This window comes from Mya arenaria, chromosome 4, assembly GCF_026914265.1.
Source record: "Mya arenaria isolate MELC-2E11 chromosome 4, ASM2691426v1".
Lineage (NCBI taxonomy): Eukaryota > Metazoa > Mollusca > Bivalvia > Myida > Myidae > Mya > Mya arenaria.
Genome location: NC_069125.1, coordinates 64,365,911 through 64,381,990, shown reverse-complemented (window position 1 = coordinate 64,381,990; position 16,080 = coordinate 64,365,911). Strand labels below are relative to the sequence as shown.

Genomic DNA, 16,080 nt, shown 5'->3' with positions numbered 1-16,080 from the left:
GGCCTTTCTGGAAGTGGGCCTTTTTGCCCGCATTCCTTTTAATCCAGTTATGCACCAGTCAATTGTAACCACGCCTCTCCCAGGTTCGGGGACTTTGACTTTCGGTCCAGCCAAGCCCGGGTAAAATCCCTGACCTGCGGGGACGAACTGCTGGTAAAATCCCCGCCAAATGCCCCCGCACCCCAGGGACCCTAGGTAAGGACCATTCCCAGCTATTTTTTGCGCAAAGACAAAACCACCGCATTCACCCGGCACTGCGGGGCCACCTGAAAGGTAAAAAAACACGGCCCATTTCCCCCGCTATCCCCGGTATACCCCCGGTCCTGAGGGAGGGGGCGAGATTATAATTGACTGGTGCATTATACTCGACTTAGTAAATTAATCATTTACCATTTAAGGTAAACAAATGTACTGTAGTAATGATTTAAATGTTTTATGACCAAATTTAGTGGTGATATGAAAGAGAAATGAATCCAAGATAGTATTATTGGTACGAAGAATTAATAAATTAAAAAAAATATGATGAAGTTAAATAACGAAAATTAAACATTTTTTTTCTACAAAATTAGCTAGTTTAACAAGTAAGTTCTTATCGTTCATAGGTTTAAGTTTTAACAAATTTAGATGGGTATAGTAATATAATTTGAGCTACAAAGCTGTTTCGTATATCATGAAATGGTCATATTCATCACTCGATCACCAATGACATTAATTAGTAGTAGTAGTAGTAGTAGTAGTAGTAGTAGTAGTAGTAGTAGTAGTAGTAGTAGTAGTAGTAGTAGTAGTAGTAGTAGTAGTAGTAGTAGTAGTAGTAGTAAAAAATAATAAGTTAGCAGCAGCAGCAGCAGCAGCAGTAGCAGTAGTAGTAGTAAAAAATAATAAGTTAGCAGCAGCAGCAGCAGCAGCAGCAGCAGCAGCAGCAGCAGCAGCAGTAGTAGTAGTTGTAGTAGTAGTAGTAGTAGTAGTAGTAGTAGTAGTAGTAGTAGTAGTAGTAGTAGTAGTAGTAGTAGTAGTAGTAGTAGTAGTAAAAAATAATAAGTTATTGTGCATTTTTATGGAGATTTTGTTATTACAAGCATAGCATTCTGTATTTTGCTTGGATAGATAATGGAGAAATGTATGCCATGCAGTTCGCCGAACACCATGCAAAAAGGGGCTGTTTAAGATTTTAGTTTCAGAAAAAATACCATTATATTTTCACTGTATACGAAAATACGCCACGTCTTGTACGCTAAAATATGGAAAATGTTTTTGGCGAAAATAAGATTTTTTACAAAAAATACTGAAATCAAAATGTAAAAAAAAAAATACTAGTGAATGTTGCGCATTCTGTTATGAAGTTGAACTAAATATATAATATTAAATTTAATATATGATATATTCAATACAAGAGCTATATTCTATCAAACATTATTATTGATATTCTCTGGAGGTTGCAAAGATTATAATGAGGCAACAATATTTTTTTCCGTGCATACCTAAAAATTGAATTAGAAAGGGTTATTACTTAAGTTAACATAAACTACACACTAAAAGAAATAAGACTCGATGATGTACATCACTAGATCATGTCGAATGGTCGAGGCGCCAGACGCCCGATTTTCCAATGCCTGTCATTGGCATTCACCAGATGCCAGTTTCATAATGACAAATCGAACGCATGTGGTACGTATATAGCACCATTACTCTGGTATACAAGGATGATGCCTGTCCGATGTGCAAGAAAATCCTGTCTGGTTTGGCAATAATTATTCATCCCGACGTTTAGTGGCGAAAAGCAAATATATTTCAATGCCGCATATGTATATTTTAGCGTTTGTATGTCTTGTTTTGAGACAGAAATAGCATTATGAAGTGTGCTTTAACCATTTATTAGTATTTACCTTAAAGATGCACTCTTACTCCCAGATAAGATTTACCTCAATTAATGATATTGTTTTGATATTCCAAAAAGGGTAAATAAATGTCAAAAACAATTGTTCTTATGAAGGATACTGTGTTGAAAGCAACATTTTTAATAAGCCAATTAAGATGCAAACAGAAAGGAGAGCTCTACGAAAATGATATGAATATGCAATTACTTTCTTCAAACTTTTGGTAGAAGTGTACTGTATGTTTAAGTATCTGATCGATTTTGACTTCATTTCATAATTATATGCGGAATTTGACGTCATTTGTGTTGAACACATGCATGTATTTTATAAATGTATCAGAAATAAACTACGAACAAACCATGCTGTTGTGAAAATACTTTTGCACTGACGTTTTAATTGCATTGAAACAAGCATACGCTATATAATAATGTTTTGCCGTCAATGAAAAATACTACTGTATAACATTTGTTAGTATTTTATCATTTTAATTGTTTTTATGACCATTGAAACTTGATTTCCGTGATTCTTTTGAATACTTGATTGTATATTAGTGAACGCTTGAATAATCACGCAACTCTCCAAATAACCCTAAACACGTGTGAACTATTATTGAAAAGGAAATACAAAAGTTTTGCACTTAAATTACAAGCACGGTTTAAATGTACGTTTTACGATTTTGTGAAATTTAACTGTGGTCATGTCAACTCTACTTTCTGTCTGATTTATTTTCTTTCCGGTGATTGCATCAAAAACAGACAGTAACCAGTCAAAATATAAAAAAGGGTCAGGAGGAATTGAAACGTAATATTCTCAAAGTATGGATTTTCTTTCAGTTTACGCCGAAGGAATTGATAATGAAATCCAATATTAATGTTAAATAGATGATACGTTTATCATACCATTGTATATGCGTCCATAATATGTAATCTGTTACGTGTATTTGACTATAATTTCTCACGTTTTTCTGAAGTGTAAACAGGTTACATACAACCTTAAAACCATTACAGTTAATCGAGAATCATAGTGACTGACTGTCGATTATCTAATTACAAATTTTAAAGACTAATAATTGAAAAACCTACTCAAGTATAGCTTCTGGTGGCTAAATGGTTACTGCATATACACCGTAAATTTTAAACTGAAACAGGGCTTTTTCTGTAGTGCCCACAGGTCCGACTATTAGACCCATTCTTAAAGCAAAATTATAGGATATTTTATAAGATATTTTCCCAATCTTAAGAAAAAAATCCCAATCAAAAGATTTTGTTTTTTCTATGAATGGCTGTTTTCTGGTACTAGCTCATTCAACATCATAAAATTATTGGATGTAAAGTTTGAGGTGTACTGGCTAAGGTCACAAATCCAAACACTTTTTGAGGTTTTTCACAATTTTCTTGGAGAGTTTTTGTTGTAAGTTAAAACTGCATATGACGCATCTTTGGTTAATGTGACAACATCTGTCTAAGTACAGATTCACGATCTCATCAATTTAATGTCGAAAATCTTTCATTTTATGGACAGTAAATTACCCTTAAATTTATGCTATGGAGGGCACAAATTCAGAACAATTGCAAAGCGAAAATACTTGGTCATACAATTATAATTAATAAGTGTGTTACATTAAATAAATACATGGCTGCAAATTTACTTATTGTTTCCGATGTTTTTTAAAACATGCAATTCAAGTGTAAAGCATGATTTCTATAACTTATAAATATCTTGAATGTAGGTCAACATAACTGCAAAACCTAAAGATGTGCGTGCACCCTCTGATATCATTCCCCCGTGTGCTTCATTTTGATCTTTATAATCGTATAAACATTGAATGGCGTTTTTTAAGAAAAATACTTAACAAAACAAGATGAAACTTTGCAAGTGTGACCAAGCCTCTGTATAGATTTAGATCATCGAATAATCGATCACGGTATACAAACACATGTTTTAGCCGGTGTTCAGGATTCGTGCCCTGTTCGGAAATGTACCGTCAAACAGTAAATTGTAACTGAAATCAGAAATCATCAGTTTCATCACATTCAGAGATTACAGTGCTCCAGCCAGGATTTGAAAAGGGCAGGGTGGAGTTTTGAAAAGGGCAAGCTACATGAGTCGTGTAGAGGTTGGGGTGGTTGTGGGGGGGGGGGGGTCCACCCTTGTCACAAGGTGTTTGTTTTTTTGTGGGGGGGGTCCCCCCCCCTAGAATTTGTTTTGTTTTTATAATCAATTTAAATCATTTTCCATGATTTTCAGACTTATACAAAATGGTGTTGTTGTTTTTTCTCAAAATTTAGAAGGGTGTGTTTTAATATCAAAATTAAAATTTGTCTTTTTGTCTGTGGTAGTATGATTGTACTTGTTTGGCATCTTCTTTAGTGCAATGTCACATATTTCTTTTAAAAGTTTGTAAGATGAAAGACAAAAACAAACACAGTTAAACATCAAATAAATAGATACACACAAAAAAAATAAATGTAGGGGACGAATCTTAGCTTGGTACGATCGGGTTTGGGTACGAATGTTACATTCAGCCTGTTTGTTATTTAATTGTCTTTGGTAAAATCATGTTTAATATGCTGATGTTTTAGAATAAAATGACAATAAAAATCACTACCCTGGTTTAAAAAATCACTTATTACACATAGAACATTGATAAAATAACTCCGAAAATCGTTCTGATAAAATGGCGTTTTCGGCGAATTTTGACAAGATCGTGGACATGATAAGTAAATACTAAATAAAGCATCAACATAATTTTGTGGATTACAAAGAAATTTTCATCATGAATATTTTATAAATAAACTTTCAAAACATTTACTGAAAAGGTGATGTATTTGATTGTATTAGCGCCACCTTTCTTATGTTTACATATCGGCAGTGCCGTCTGCTTCAAATCAACAATGTTGAAAATGGCAAGTCTCGTCTGTACAGTACAATAAACAATTATTTTAAAAGATTTAATTGTGCTTCACAACATTTTTCACCATCCCTTCGCATTTTCTATCGCATTTTACGAACTTTCATCATTGGTTGAACGAGTTCTCAATGTATATTCTGATTGGCTGACATTCAATAGGCACGCCTCCTGCCGATGTTTCCCTATTTGGCTCTTCCTAATTATCAGATTAGTAGATGACCGATTATGAATACACAGGTCGTCTGCTCACTACACAAATACACAATTAGCTGTCATATGACTTGGTCAAGGCACATGGAAAGATGAAAGGGCAGTACGGCATATTTTAAGCAATCAATGGGGGCATGGTGACACCTAGCGGGAACACTATTATCATAAGTATTACGTAATTTGTCTCAATTATGACAGCGGATTAAGGGCTGTCAATCTTTTTATAATCATTTCAATAGTAAAAGGGCACAAACGGGATATTTGGGGCTAATAGAGCATTTTGAAAAGGGCACTACTCAAAAAGGGGGCAGGGCGGTAAGAAAAGGGGCACGGGCGCTGCGCCATTGAAAAACGGGCTAGCTGGAGCACTGGATTAGTATGAAATATTATCTGTCATTATTTATTGCAAATGATGTTTCAGCATTTTCAAGTCTGTTGAAAGGGAAAAGAAAAATATTGAATAATTTCCTCATTCACAGGAGACTGGAAAGCTTGTTCTTTTAACTGTAAAATTTCCCAATTTCAGCATATTTCACGACGCAAGTTTTCCCAAAATGTCTAGGGTCTTTTTTCTCGAAATAGGTGGAAAAAATCCTGTGTAACCTGAATACCATTCTTTAATTAATCTACATGCATGTTTACACAATTCCCTTAAAAATAGAAAAATCAAATCATGTATATTTAAAGACAAAAAATAAAAAAGTTGTCAAAACAGTTTATCTGTGAGAGTGCAGCTTCAAGAATATTACCAGGTTATAATAAAATAAAAATAAAATGTGCTTTATTTACCACAATTGGTAAACAAATGTATTAACTATTCTACTTGTATATAATTTGCTGTATAAATTTATGATTGACTTTGTTTTTAATTTTTAGAATGTCAGCCACTCGAGATTGGAATCTTGATTGCAAAGTGTATGTGGGGGAGATAGGTTATGGTACAGTTAAACAAGACTTGGAAGATGTTTTCTCCGAGTATGGCCCTCTGAAAAATGTGTGGGTGGCCCGCAACCCTCCAGGCTTCGCATTTGTTGAGTTTGAAGATTACCGAGATGCAAAAGATGCTGTGGACGCCCTAGATGGAACGTGAGTTACAATTATAAATACTACAGCTTAACGATATTCTAATAATATTTGGGGCTTTTATTACCTAATTGAAAAAAAATAAAAATGTACTGGAATCACTTGCGTATCCATGGATATCTTAAATATTTATAACCATTATTGAGCATAATATTCAAATTAAGAACAGTTACTATATGATATGATATGGGCATATTGAAATGATGTAGAAGGCAGAATAATGGGAATATTCATATTTTGTCATGTGATGATTCATTGAAAAACATTTAAATTATTGAATTATAGGCGTATAAATGGTAGACGAGCGCGGGTAGAGATGTCGTCTGGGAAGTCGCGCTGGGGCAGCCAGGGTCCACCACCAAGAAGAGGGCCTCGATATGGAGGCGGGGACCGTCGCAGATCCAGGTATTAACCCCACAGGGCAGCTACCCATAATGCACATGTACCCTAGACCGCTTGTACACATCTATATGTTACTGTGTTGTGTCATGTCATATCTCTTGAATTCAAAGAACATTCGATGTTTTTATATATGTATATGTTTTAATACTATTTGTTTGTCATTTGAAAACAAATTTTGAAAAACTTAAGATATATTGTTTTAAATGAAAGCTTTGGTGTGGGTGTTGTACTGCCTAGCTAAGCTATAAATACAAATTAATACAATAATGCTCAGTACTAACTGAATCCTACCTGCTGGAATGCTTGTTAAATATTTGAGTTTTTTTTCTCTTTTTGAGAACCTAGTTAAGTTAAAGATAGCGTCCATAAAATCAAGGTTGCCACCAAGCATGGGAAGCCAATAAAATGTGTTATTAACCCTTTACTTCATGTAAACCTAAGCCATTTCAGGCTGCCAGTTCATGGCTTATCAGTTCATATCAGTACCCCTACTTCATAGGAGATTATTGATATTATTGGAATTTTAACCCTAATGTATTACAAACCTATTTTCTTAGTATTTCTTTTGGTTTAATCAATAAGTCATCAATGTAAAGTTTATAGAGAATTAAATTTCCAATCCAGTCATATAAATTTTATTTTGTTATCTAAATTATTTCCGCATGATATTCATAAATAAACAGAAAAATATGTCAAATTTGATGAAAATTAATTTTTATTACACTTTTATTTATCAAACATAACACAAAATATTATATAAACAACATATTTTTATAATTCATTTAATGCAACCTGAATTGAAACAAAGATGGACAGAATTAAAAAATAGTTCACAACAAAGAAGCACGGTATATTTATATATATATGATACAGAAGAAAAAAAAAAGTTGATCAACAGTCACAGTATGTATAACTTTCGGTTATTTAACACTACAATGAACAAATAAAGTTATTATTCAACTACTAAATGAGGACTGCATGTTGTTGTTTACTAAATTTATATCGTTTATTGCATGTCCATGTATTGTCATTTGGGTTTGATTTTAAAAATCCTCATTTCTCGTATCCTTGTGTGCGTGACGCCGAGGCCTGAATTCTCGACGTCGTACTCAATGTCTCAAACTCATTTTAATCGAAGCCAGAATGTTCCGATTCGTCAGACAAACACTGAAATATAAATGACATTATTCAGGAATGTTGTTTTAAACTGAAGTTAACAAGGGCAGAAATTAGCTCTACATTGCATTCTTGTGTATTCGAAAACACGTGTTTCAACAGCTGATCGATGTTAAATTGGGTCATGTCAAAGTTTAACAATAGGGATAGTCATTATTTTATAACACATTTGTACTTACTTTCAATTTGTAGAAGCAGATGCGCATTTTTATGACCGGATTAGTGAAACAGAAGTGACACATATGTCCCATATAATGATTTATGGCCTTTGTTTATACAAGCCAGATGATTTTTTGTTTATCCAACATGGCCGACATTTTGACACGTTTTCGAACCATGACCTGTGACGTCAGGCGCGTGATCAATAAAATATAGTTGTATTATTGGTAGTTAATTATAACTTGCAGTATTGTGTAAATTTCCACGAGGAAAACGAGACAGGAATGCCCACAAACCTGCGCAGTCAACGTTTTACGCATGTTTGATACCAGTGACCTTATTTCCCGATTTTCCGAAATTCTTTAAATAGTAACATAGTGTTTTTTTTAGTGCATTGTATTTATCGATGTTTATACTTCATGAATATGAATTTATAGCGCATAAACAAGCATCAGGTATGAAAATAAATGCCCCTACATTACGAATACGTAGGATTACGTATCTATGAAGCTATGGATAAAACGTTAAGATCCGTATCTATGAAGCTATGGATAGATAAGTAAAATTGCGTATCTATGAAGTAAAGGGTTAAAAGGGACTTATTGAATTTGCATGGAATCTGGAAAACATGTCATTAAAATATTCAATTTCTTATTTTCAGTTGTCATTTTGTTAAGAATTTGAGTTACACACATAATTGGGCCTTTGCCTTCATTTAAATGTTACATCGCTAGGAATGGTGGCAACCCTGAATGATTTGCCCATCTGATTTCTCTGTGATAAAATAGTGCTTAATCTGTGTCAAACATTGTGCAATTCTTATTCATGATTTTAATATTCTTAAGACACTTCCTACAAAATGTTCTTAAACATGTATATAAAGGCGGAAACAAGATAAGAATTATGATTATGTGTAATTGATGTTCTTCACCATTTTCATTGTGTTCAGAGCATGCATGGGATACAATCAATCTACATCTGCTAGTTTTACCTCCATTGCCTTCATCTTTGGTAGTCTGTATGTGGAGCACAGAAGCATTCTTTCTGTGGAATCTTGCCAAGTGTTTTATAAAATCGTAATTGCAATTAAGCCCCCCAGGCTATTGTCATTGATGTACATGGAGTTATTGTACATGTGCATTTAAAAATATGTTTCATGTTGTGTTCATATGAACCTTGTTGAGTGAACATGAACAATGTGTGACAAAAAAATATTCCTTTTATAAACAACTTTTAAATAATGGCTTACTAATTGATAATCCTATGATATTAAAACATTTGTATTCAGACTATTTTAAATGTATACTTTTTTAACTTCTTCTTAAGTATGATTTCACAGAACTAGTGTTTTATGAGCTGATTTTAGCTTTCCTTGAAGGCATATAAATGCTGAACTGTTCATGTTGGTTTTTTGATAATAATGTTTGTATTCTGTATATCAGGGTCAAGTCACTCCACTCAGTCATCCGTCTCAACAAACAACATTATCTCCCCTTGATACTCATCCCCAATCAACGATCTGCCATTCAACTTAAAATCTCTCATCTCGATTGGGTTGGGTCAGCTGCAGCGCTTAGCAACGTCTGTCGTCAAAACAACGACCTATTGACCTTTGTTGACATTGATCAGCACAACTATTAACAACCTTTCAACCATAGAAAAATTATGCAGCCAAAATATACCAACTTTAAAACAACTTAACTGCAAAGATGGTAATACGTAGTGTATGGCTGTAGTTGAAAGGTTTAAACATATGCAGTGCTCCAGCATGCCTGTTCTCTTTGTGGACGCTCTGCCCATGACCTTTTTCTAACACCCTGCCCCTTTTTCTGGACGGTAAAATATAAAATACAATAAATGGGGATTTTTGGTGATTGGAAAAAATATAGATTACATTGCAAAAGGACCGAGGGAAACCCAGTATCTAGATCAATTTTGTTGAAAAGAATTCGTTATGTGATAGAATATCAAAATTAAATGAAAAGAAATTATAGTCTGCATCAGATAGGTAAAGTTTTTGCCACATGTTTTGAGATGGGAAGTTCCATTCAATTTTGAGATGTATAGACCCACCTAACAAATGCAAAACAACAGCATTATGTTGAAGCCAGGAAGGAAAGGAAACTGCATTAATTTGGGTTAAAAAGTCATAAGTGCCTGACCTCTGAATCCTCCACCCTGTCCTTTTTTGAAATCCTGGCTGGAGCACTGGTATGGTCTTTTTTTAAATTTGGCAAACTTTTATAGCATTGTTGTAAAAATGGTTGACTGTTATAATGATAAGTAATGTATTTTGATTGACTTTCTTAATTACATTTTGTGTTTTCTATGATTCATATTTAAATTGAGTAAAGTTTTTTTACTATTTCAGTGCTATGTGGTTTTGTTTGAAGCTCAGACAATTATATGTAATATAAAATAATAGACTTTATAATACCCCTGGCCGCAATATTGTAAGACTTCTGAAGGCAATTCTCAATCTCTACTCATTTTACCACAGAACTGCACAGAATGATTCAAAATGTGGTATGTTTTACTGTTTTTAAAAGCGCATTCTCTCATAGGTTTTGTTGATAAAAGTCAATATTTAACAGGAAAATAATTCTGGAGCAAAAATTCTTTATTTTGTAGTTATTGTTCAAGTGCATTTTGTGTTCTAGAATTTTTTTTTTAGGTTATTGAGTAATGATGTTTATCAACATAATACGTGAGAGATTGTGCCTTTTGAAAGACTAAATCATTGGTTATTTTGAATCATGCCATGCTTTAAAGCGGAAAATTTAATTGAGTTTGAAACATGACTAGAGAATTTCGTGATATTGGGGCCTGGGTTTGAAGCCTGTGATATGGTCATGTTTGTTTTATCTGATCACCTATTCATCTGAAAAAGTTAAATAGACATGTATTTAGATAAGTGCTGATATAATTCCAGACAAGTCCTTGTCAGAATAAAGAAGTAATTTGGAAGTTGGTAAGGGTCCAATGTTTTGCCCGTGCCATCTATTCGCCCATCCTGTTATTAATAAAATGGTTGTTAAGCAATTCCAGTATGATTTTTTTCATACAAATAATACTTTGTACTCAGATGAAGCTTCAAAATAGGAAACTAATATTTTTCCTCGGAAAATAAGCTATTCATCAGCAATATTGAAATTGCACTATATTTTTCCCAGTGTGGGATATTCGATTTTTACCATTCAACAATAACGAACATATTTCACCTTTAAATTCCTGTGTAAACAGAGTATTATGTTAGATTTGATAGAATATAGAAAGAAACAAATGTTATCAATCAGGAATATTGTTTGAACTTTTTAAGAAATCAGATTTTTCTGAAGTGGGCCAGTTATTGGTACAGTACACTGTCATTTCCCAGTGGTCGAAATTAACACAAGCCTGCAATTCCTTCACAAGTTAAAAATGTCTTCCCGGCTTGTTTAAATTCTGAATTTTATGTAGCAGGGCTTGTTAAAATATTTGATGCCAAGCAATAGAATAAGAATTCGGGCTTGTTCATCCAAAAGTCTAATTTGATTGACTAATTTCAGTGGATTTATCATATATAATCATACATGATCTATAATCATACATATCTAAAATGAGGAGCCCAAATTTTCATTCAATAATATTCTGTTTTTCAAGGAAAACCTCCACTTCTGGGCAATAAGGGGTCTCCTTCCAGTATAACTGTAATAGCATAAAAATGGATTTGTTTTAAAGTTACGTGTTGTGTGAACTATTGTTCAGATATTTTTCAAAATCTTCATTTTTAAGAAATTTGACAACAAACCTGCTACATGTATATTGTTATAGCCGAAACAAATTTTTTTACATAAAATTTCATTCATATAAACTAATCTTATACATTTACCCTGCTCAAGCATGGCTTTTAAGGTTTCAAATGAATGCCACCATTTTTAGTATCTAAATCTCATACCAAGTATCTGAAATGTCATTTTCATGTAACTTAAAGAAAGTCATGCTTGATATGAATCACAATGATCAAGTTCATAAATATTGATTGGATGTTGGCAGGTCAAGGTCAAGGTCACCATACTCCAGACGAAGGTCACCGTCGCCATCAGTGAGACGTCGATCTCCATCACCCAGGAGACCAAGACGATCCACCAGCAGGGATAGGTCAGTAACAGTTAATGCACAATTTCTTGTGTTACTGATACAGTAGACTTTATAGGCCACAAAAATATGTCTGTTTCCTGTAATAGGCTAAAAAAAGATGATAGGTGGGCTCCCATACCAGATGTCCAGGCTAGTTTGCTCAGACTTCCCTATGCCAAAAAAGTAGCTTATCTGGTTAATCATTCAGCCTGAACTCAATGGTGTTTTATACTTCATTTGTGACACCAAATGTGACTAAGGGTTTACTTATGTCAGTCAATCCAGAATTGGATCCTGCAATATCTCAAAAAAGTGTGCAAGCTAGTTTAATGAAACTTGGTTGGTTAGGGGGACAGTTAGAAGATATTCATATCATTTCAATGTTTCCATTGAACATAAAAAAAATATTGTTGCTATGGCAACAACAATACCTTGCTAAGTAAAAAAGTATTAGATATGTTCATGAAACTTAGTATGTTGAGTATATTGCAAGGGGGAAAAATATGGAGATTCTTCAAAAAAAAATGTTATGATGAGGCTTAAAAGGGTAAGGGAATATTGTCATGATTTGGTTAATATGATTGTTTAATGTCATGTGCTGAATATGAGATAATTAAATAGGTGTTGTTTATTGTAGGTCTCGTCGTCGCTCAAGCACCCCTAGGGACCGAAGCTCTGTTGGCAAGTCACCTGCCTCGCGGGACAAGTCCCTTTCTCGTTCCCCTTAAAGCAAAGATGACTGAGTAGATTTGTAGGTGAGCTATACTCTGGGGAAATAGTGTTTTCCTGGTGGCAAGTTTTTCACTACTTTTGGTTAGCATTGTCGTGCAGAAACTAACCTTGTTATGCCCCTTTTTAGCTTATGCGATGGTAATGTGTACGTAGTATGTGCGTCCCTGCATCTGTTAACAATTGCTTGTGAACACGATACAGTCTTCAGTTTTGTTTGTATCTCAAAGACACTTGTACAGTATTTAGATATCCATTAGAGCTCGGCTCCTTTTGAAAACCAGCCAGATCCGCCCATGCATGCCTAGATTATAGGCCTTGAAAGTATTAAAAAAATGGTGCCTTTGTAAAAAATTGCTTGAGAACACAATACAGTCTTCAGTTTTAATTGTATCTCGATGAAACATGTGTACAGTATTTAGATATCCATTAAAGCTTGGTTGCTTATACAAAACAGCCAGATGCTCATGCATGCCTAGATTATGGGTCTTGAAAGTAAAAATAAATGCCATTTTTAGCCAAGTCTTCATTAGCGAAGTCTATTTTTAGCCAAGTTTACATGTAAAGTCACAATTGCTTGAAAATGTTTGTTTAAATTATGCCCTGGAGCCATTACTGGCCACGCCCCCGGGATCTGTATACTTAAATTGGGATATGTTAAAAACCTTTTTGTCTAAAACAGTATGCAGATCCTTGCTATTTTGAACAAGCCTTTATTTAGTGGTCCACTACCATGGTTGTTCAAATTATGCCCCTTGGGTCAAAACTGGCACTGCCCAGGGGGTCACAAGTTTCCTAGAGACTTATTTAAGAAATATTTTCAAAATCTTCTTGTTTCAAACCACAAGGCCCATACATTGATATTTGTTGTGGAGCATGGTATGATGACTGTCTAGCAAAACATTTCAAATTATGCCCCTGGCACCACCGCTTTTGACTTACTTTTTAATTTTTACATGTATACACAGGGCTTTTTCTATAGTACCCACGGGTCCGACTATCGGACCCGTTCCCAAAGCAAAATATAAGATATTTTTCCCAATCTTCAGAAAAAAATCCCAATCCCAAATTTTTTTATTTTTTTTTATTATTTTTTTAGAAATTCTTTTTACCTGTACTGGTTCATTTTCAACATCCTAATAAATTATGTGATGTGAAGTTTTTTTGGTAATTGAACTCAGAAATCATTGATTTTCATCACATTCAGAGATATGAAATATTATCTGTCATGATTTATTGCAATAGATATTTACACCCCAAGGATTGATATTTCAGCCATTGTGGGTCCTTTATAGGGAAAATAAACTAATATTAAATCATTTCCTAATTCACAGGAGACTAGACAGTTTTTTCTTTTCACTGTAAAATTTCCCAATTTCCGCATTTTCACGACGCAAAATTTCCCAAATTGTCTAGGGTCTTTTTCCCAAAATGGGCAGAAAAAGCCCTGATACAGTTTTGCAAACGAGCATCAATGTTGTCCTCAGATGTCCTTGACTTGGCTCATATTCAAATAATTCATGCACCTAATCTGCTTACAACACTTTCTGTTCTCAGATGTTGAACATACAGCATTTTCAGCTAACCCAAACACAAAAAGTGAGCTATATATTTGATGCCTATTACTCATATGTATATGCTCTGGATTAAAAATGACCACAAGAGCCATGTCAGTAGGGCATAGGCCCTCATGGGCCTCTTGTTTGACTAAAGTAATAATACAAGTGTCTTCACTTGTGTTCTCACACAAGTAAAACTCTGTGGTGCTCTTGTTTTAATTTTTCAGTGTCTAACTAGAAATTTATTTATTTGTTATTTATTATGTTTTCTTAGTCAAATGCTTTATGACAAGTTGTATTTCTGACATGTTGTATTTCTGACATGTTGTATTTCTGACATGTTGTATTTCTGACATGTTGTATTTCTGACATGTTGTGTTTCTGACATGTTGTATTTCTGACATGTTGTGCATGTTTTTTTTCAGGTGAGGGGAAAAAGACACTGCAATGCAGCAGACAGCTATTGATCATCATCATCATCATCATCATCATGATTGTTGTTGTCAACATCATCATGATCAATGTTATCATCATCATCAACATCATGGAGAGAATCAATTTGCAGGATTGTTTAATTCACAACAGTGTTCTGAGTAATAAAAAAGCATTGTGAAGAGATTTTAAGGTTATTTTTGTCAAGAAAGACAAGTTATAGATCTCAATATTGTATAAGTTGTCTGGGAGTCGTATTGTATTCATTCTTGATTTATGACACAATAGCACAAGTTATTGAATTTAAGTGGTTTTGAAATTCAAAAGTAAAGTATCAGAGTTATATATTTTTTATCACTTGCTTTATAGTATTTGAAAATCTTGTACACACGTTAGTGACTTATGTAAACTCACATCTGAAGGTATTTGATATTGCCTTTCAACAAGAAAGTAAAGTTTATATGATATTCCTGTACCTGTTTTTGTACTATGTTTGTCCTTTGTTTTTCATCTATACATTAATCCCCATATCAGAATGGTATCAAGGATGCAGAGCTTATCAGATACTGGTTATTAACTAGTGTGCAGATAAATCAAAAAGCCATTCACTTTTACCTCATGATAGTTATTGAACATTTTCCATGACAACATGATATAAAACAGTTAACATCACCTTCTACCATCATAATTGAAATTATTAACTCGTGCTGAAGCACGTACGTATAATTTTCATATATATTTGTATTTCAGTATCATATCGTTGCAGGAACTATTTCATATATTAATTGATGTACAGGTTGAATGTATTGATTTTGCATGTTTCTCAATCATAGTGTATGTTAGGTTTTATCTTTAATATATTGAAATTTGTATTTTAAGCTTTTACTTTTAAAATGGTTTACATGTGTCAAAAAAGTGGCAAAGTTAATAAAATGTTTATCAAAAGCTTTGTTTCACTTTCTCTTCATAAATGTAAAACATGGCCTGATAAAAAGGTATGGTGAAGTTCGTTGGGTATTTCTTTATGAGACCATCAGCTAGACATGGAGTTGGGTCCGTCATGTTGGGTTATTTAATGTCACTAAAAATTGTATGTTACTCGTATAGAATTGCACCTACATTCATGAAACTTCAAAAGAATGTTGGCAGTATGAGGAATTATGCATCTGCGATTTGTGTGACATTTCAATCCCTCTTACAAAAATTATGGCCCTTGACAAGGTGAAGAATGATCTGATAAATAGTTTCACTTGTTGCTCTAAAATTATTGCACATACCCTCCTGAATCTTCAAAATAATTGGTCATAAACGTGTACTGCAAAATATACATACATGTTAAGTCTCTTTATGGTGGTGGTCTGGACTGAACAGGGCCCAATATCACGAACAATTTAAGTCAAATCTCAATCTTGACTCGACCCATTTT

The 16,080-nt window shown here is 33.8% G+C and overlaps 1 protein-coding gene across 3 annotated transcripts; it reads left to right on the top strand.

Annotated features, from left to right (window-relative positions):
• The first annotated feature begins 2,620 nt into the window (after positions 1-2,620).
• LOC128231680 (serine/arginine-rich splicing factor 3-like) lies at positions 2,621-15,594 on the top strand. 3 transcript variants are annotated; one of them, XR_008260415.1, is made up of 6 exons: positions 2,621-2,689; positions 5,872-6,081; positions 6,364-6,483; positions 9,258-9,527; positions 11,851-11,955; positions 12,572-12,603. XR_008260415.1 is itself a non-coding variant. In XM_052944752.1 (6 exons), exons 2-5 carry the CDS (start codon positions 5,873-5,875, stop codon positions 12,660-12,662), a joined length of 525 nt encoding a protein of 174 aa, XP_052800712.1. In that variant the 5' UTR covers positions 2,621-2,689; position 5,872; the 3' UTR covers positions 12,663-12,689; positions 14,648-15,594. The 3 variants fall into 3 exon arrangements, 1 of the variants encoding a protein (XP_052800712.1); XM_052944752.1 differs by lacking the exon at positions 9,258-9,527 and adding an exon at positions 14,648-15,594 and having other exon boundaries at positions 12,572-12,689; XR_008260416.1 differs by lacking the exons at positions 11,851-11,955; positions 12,572-12,603 and adding an exon at positions 10,187-11,844.
• Positions 15,595-16,080: the final 486 nt, after the last annotated feature.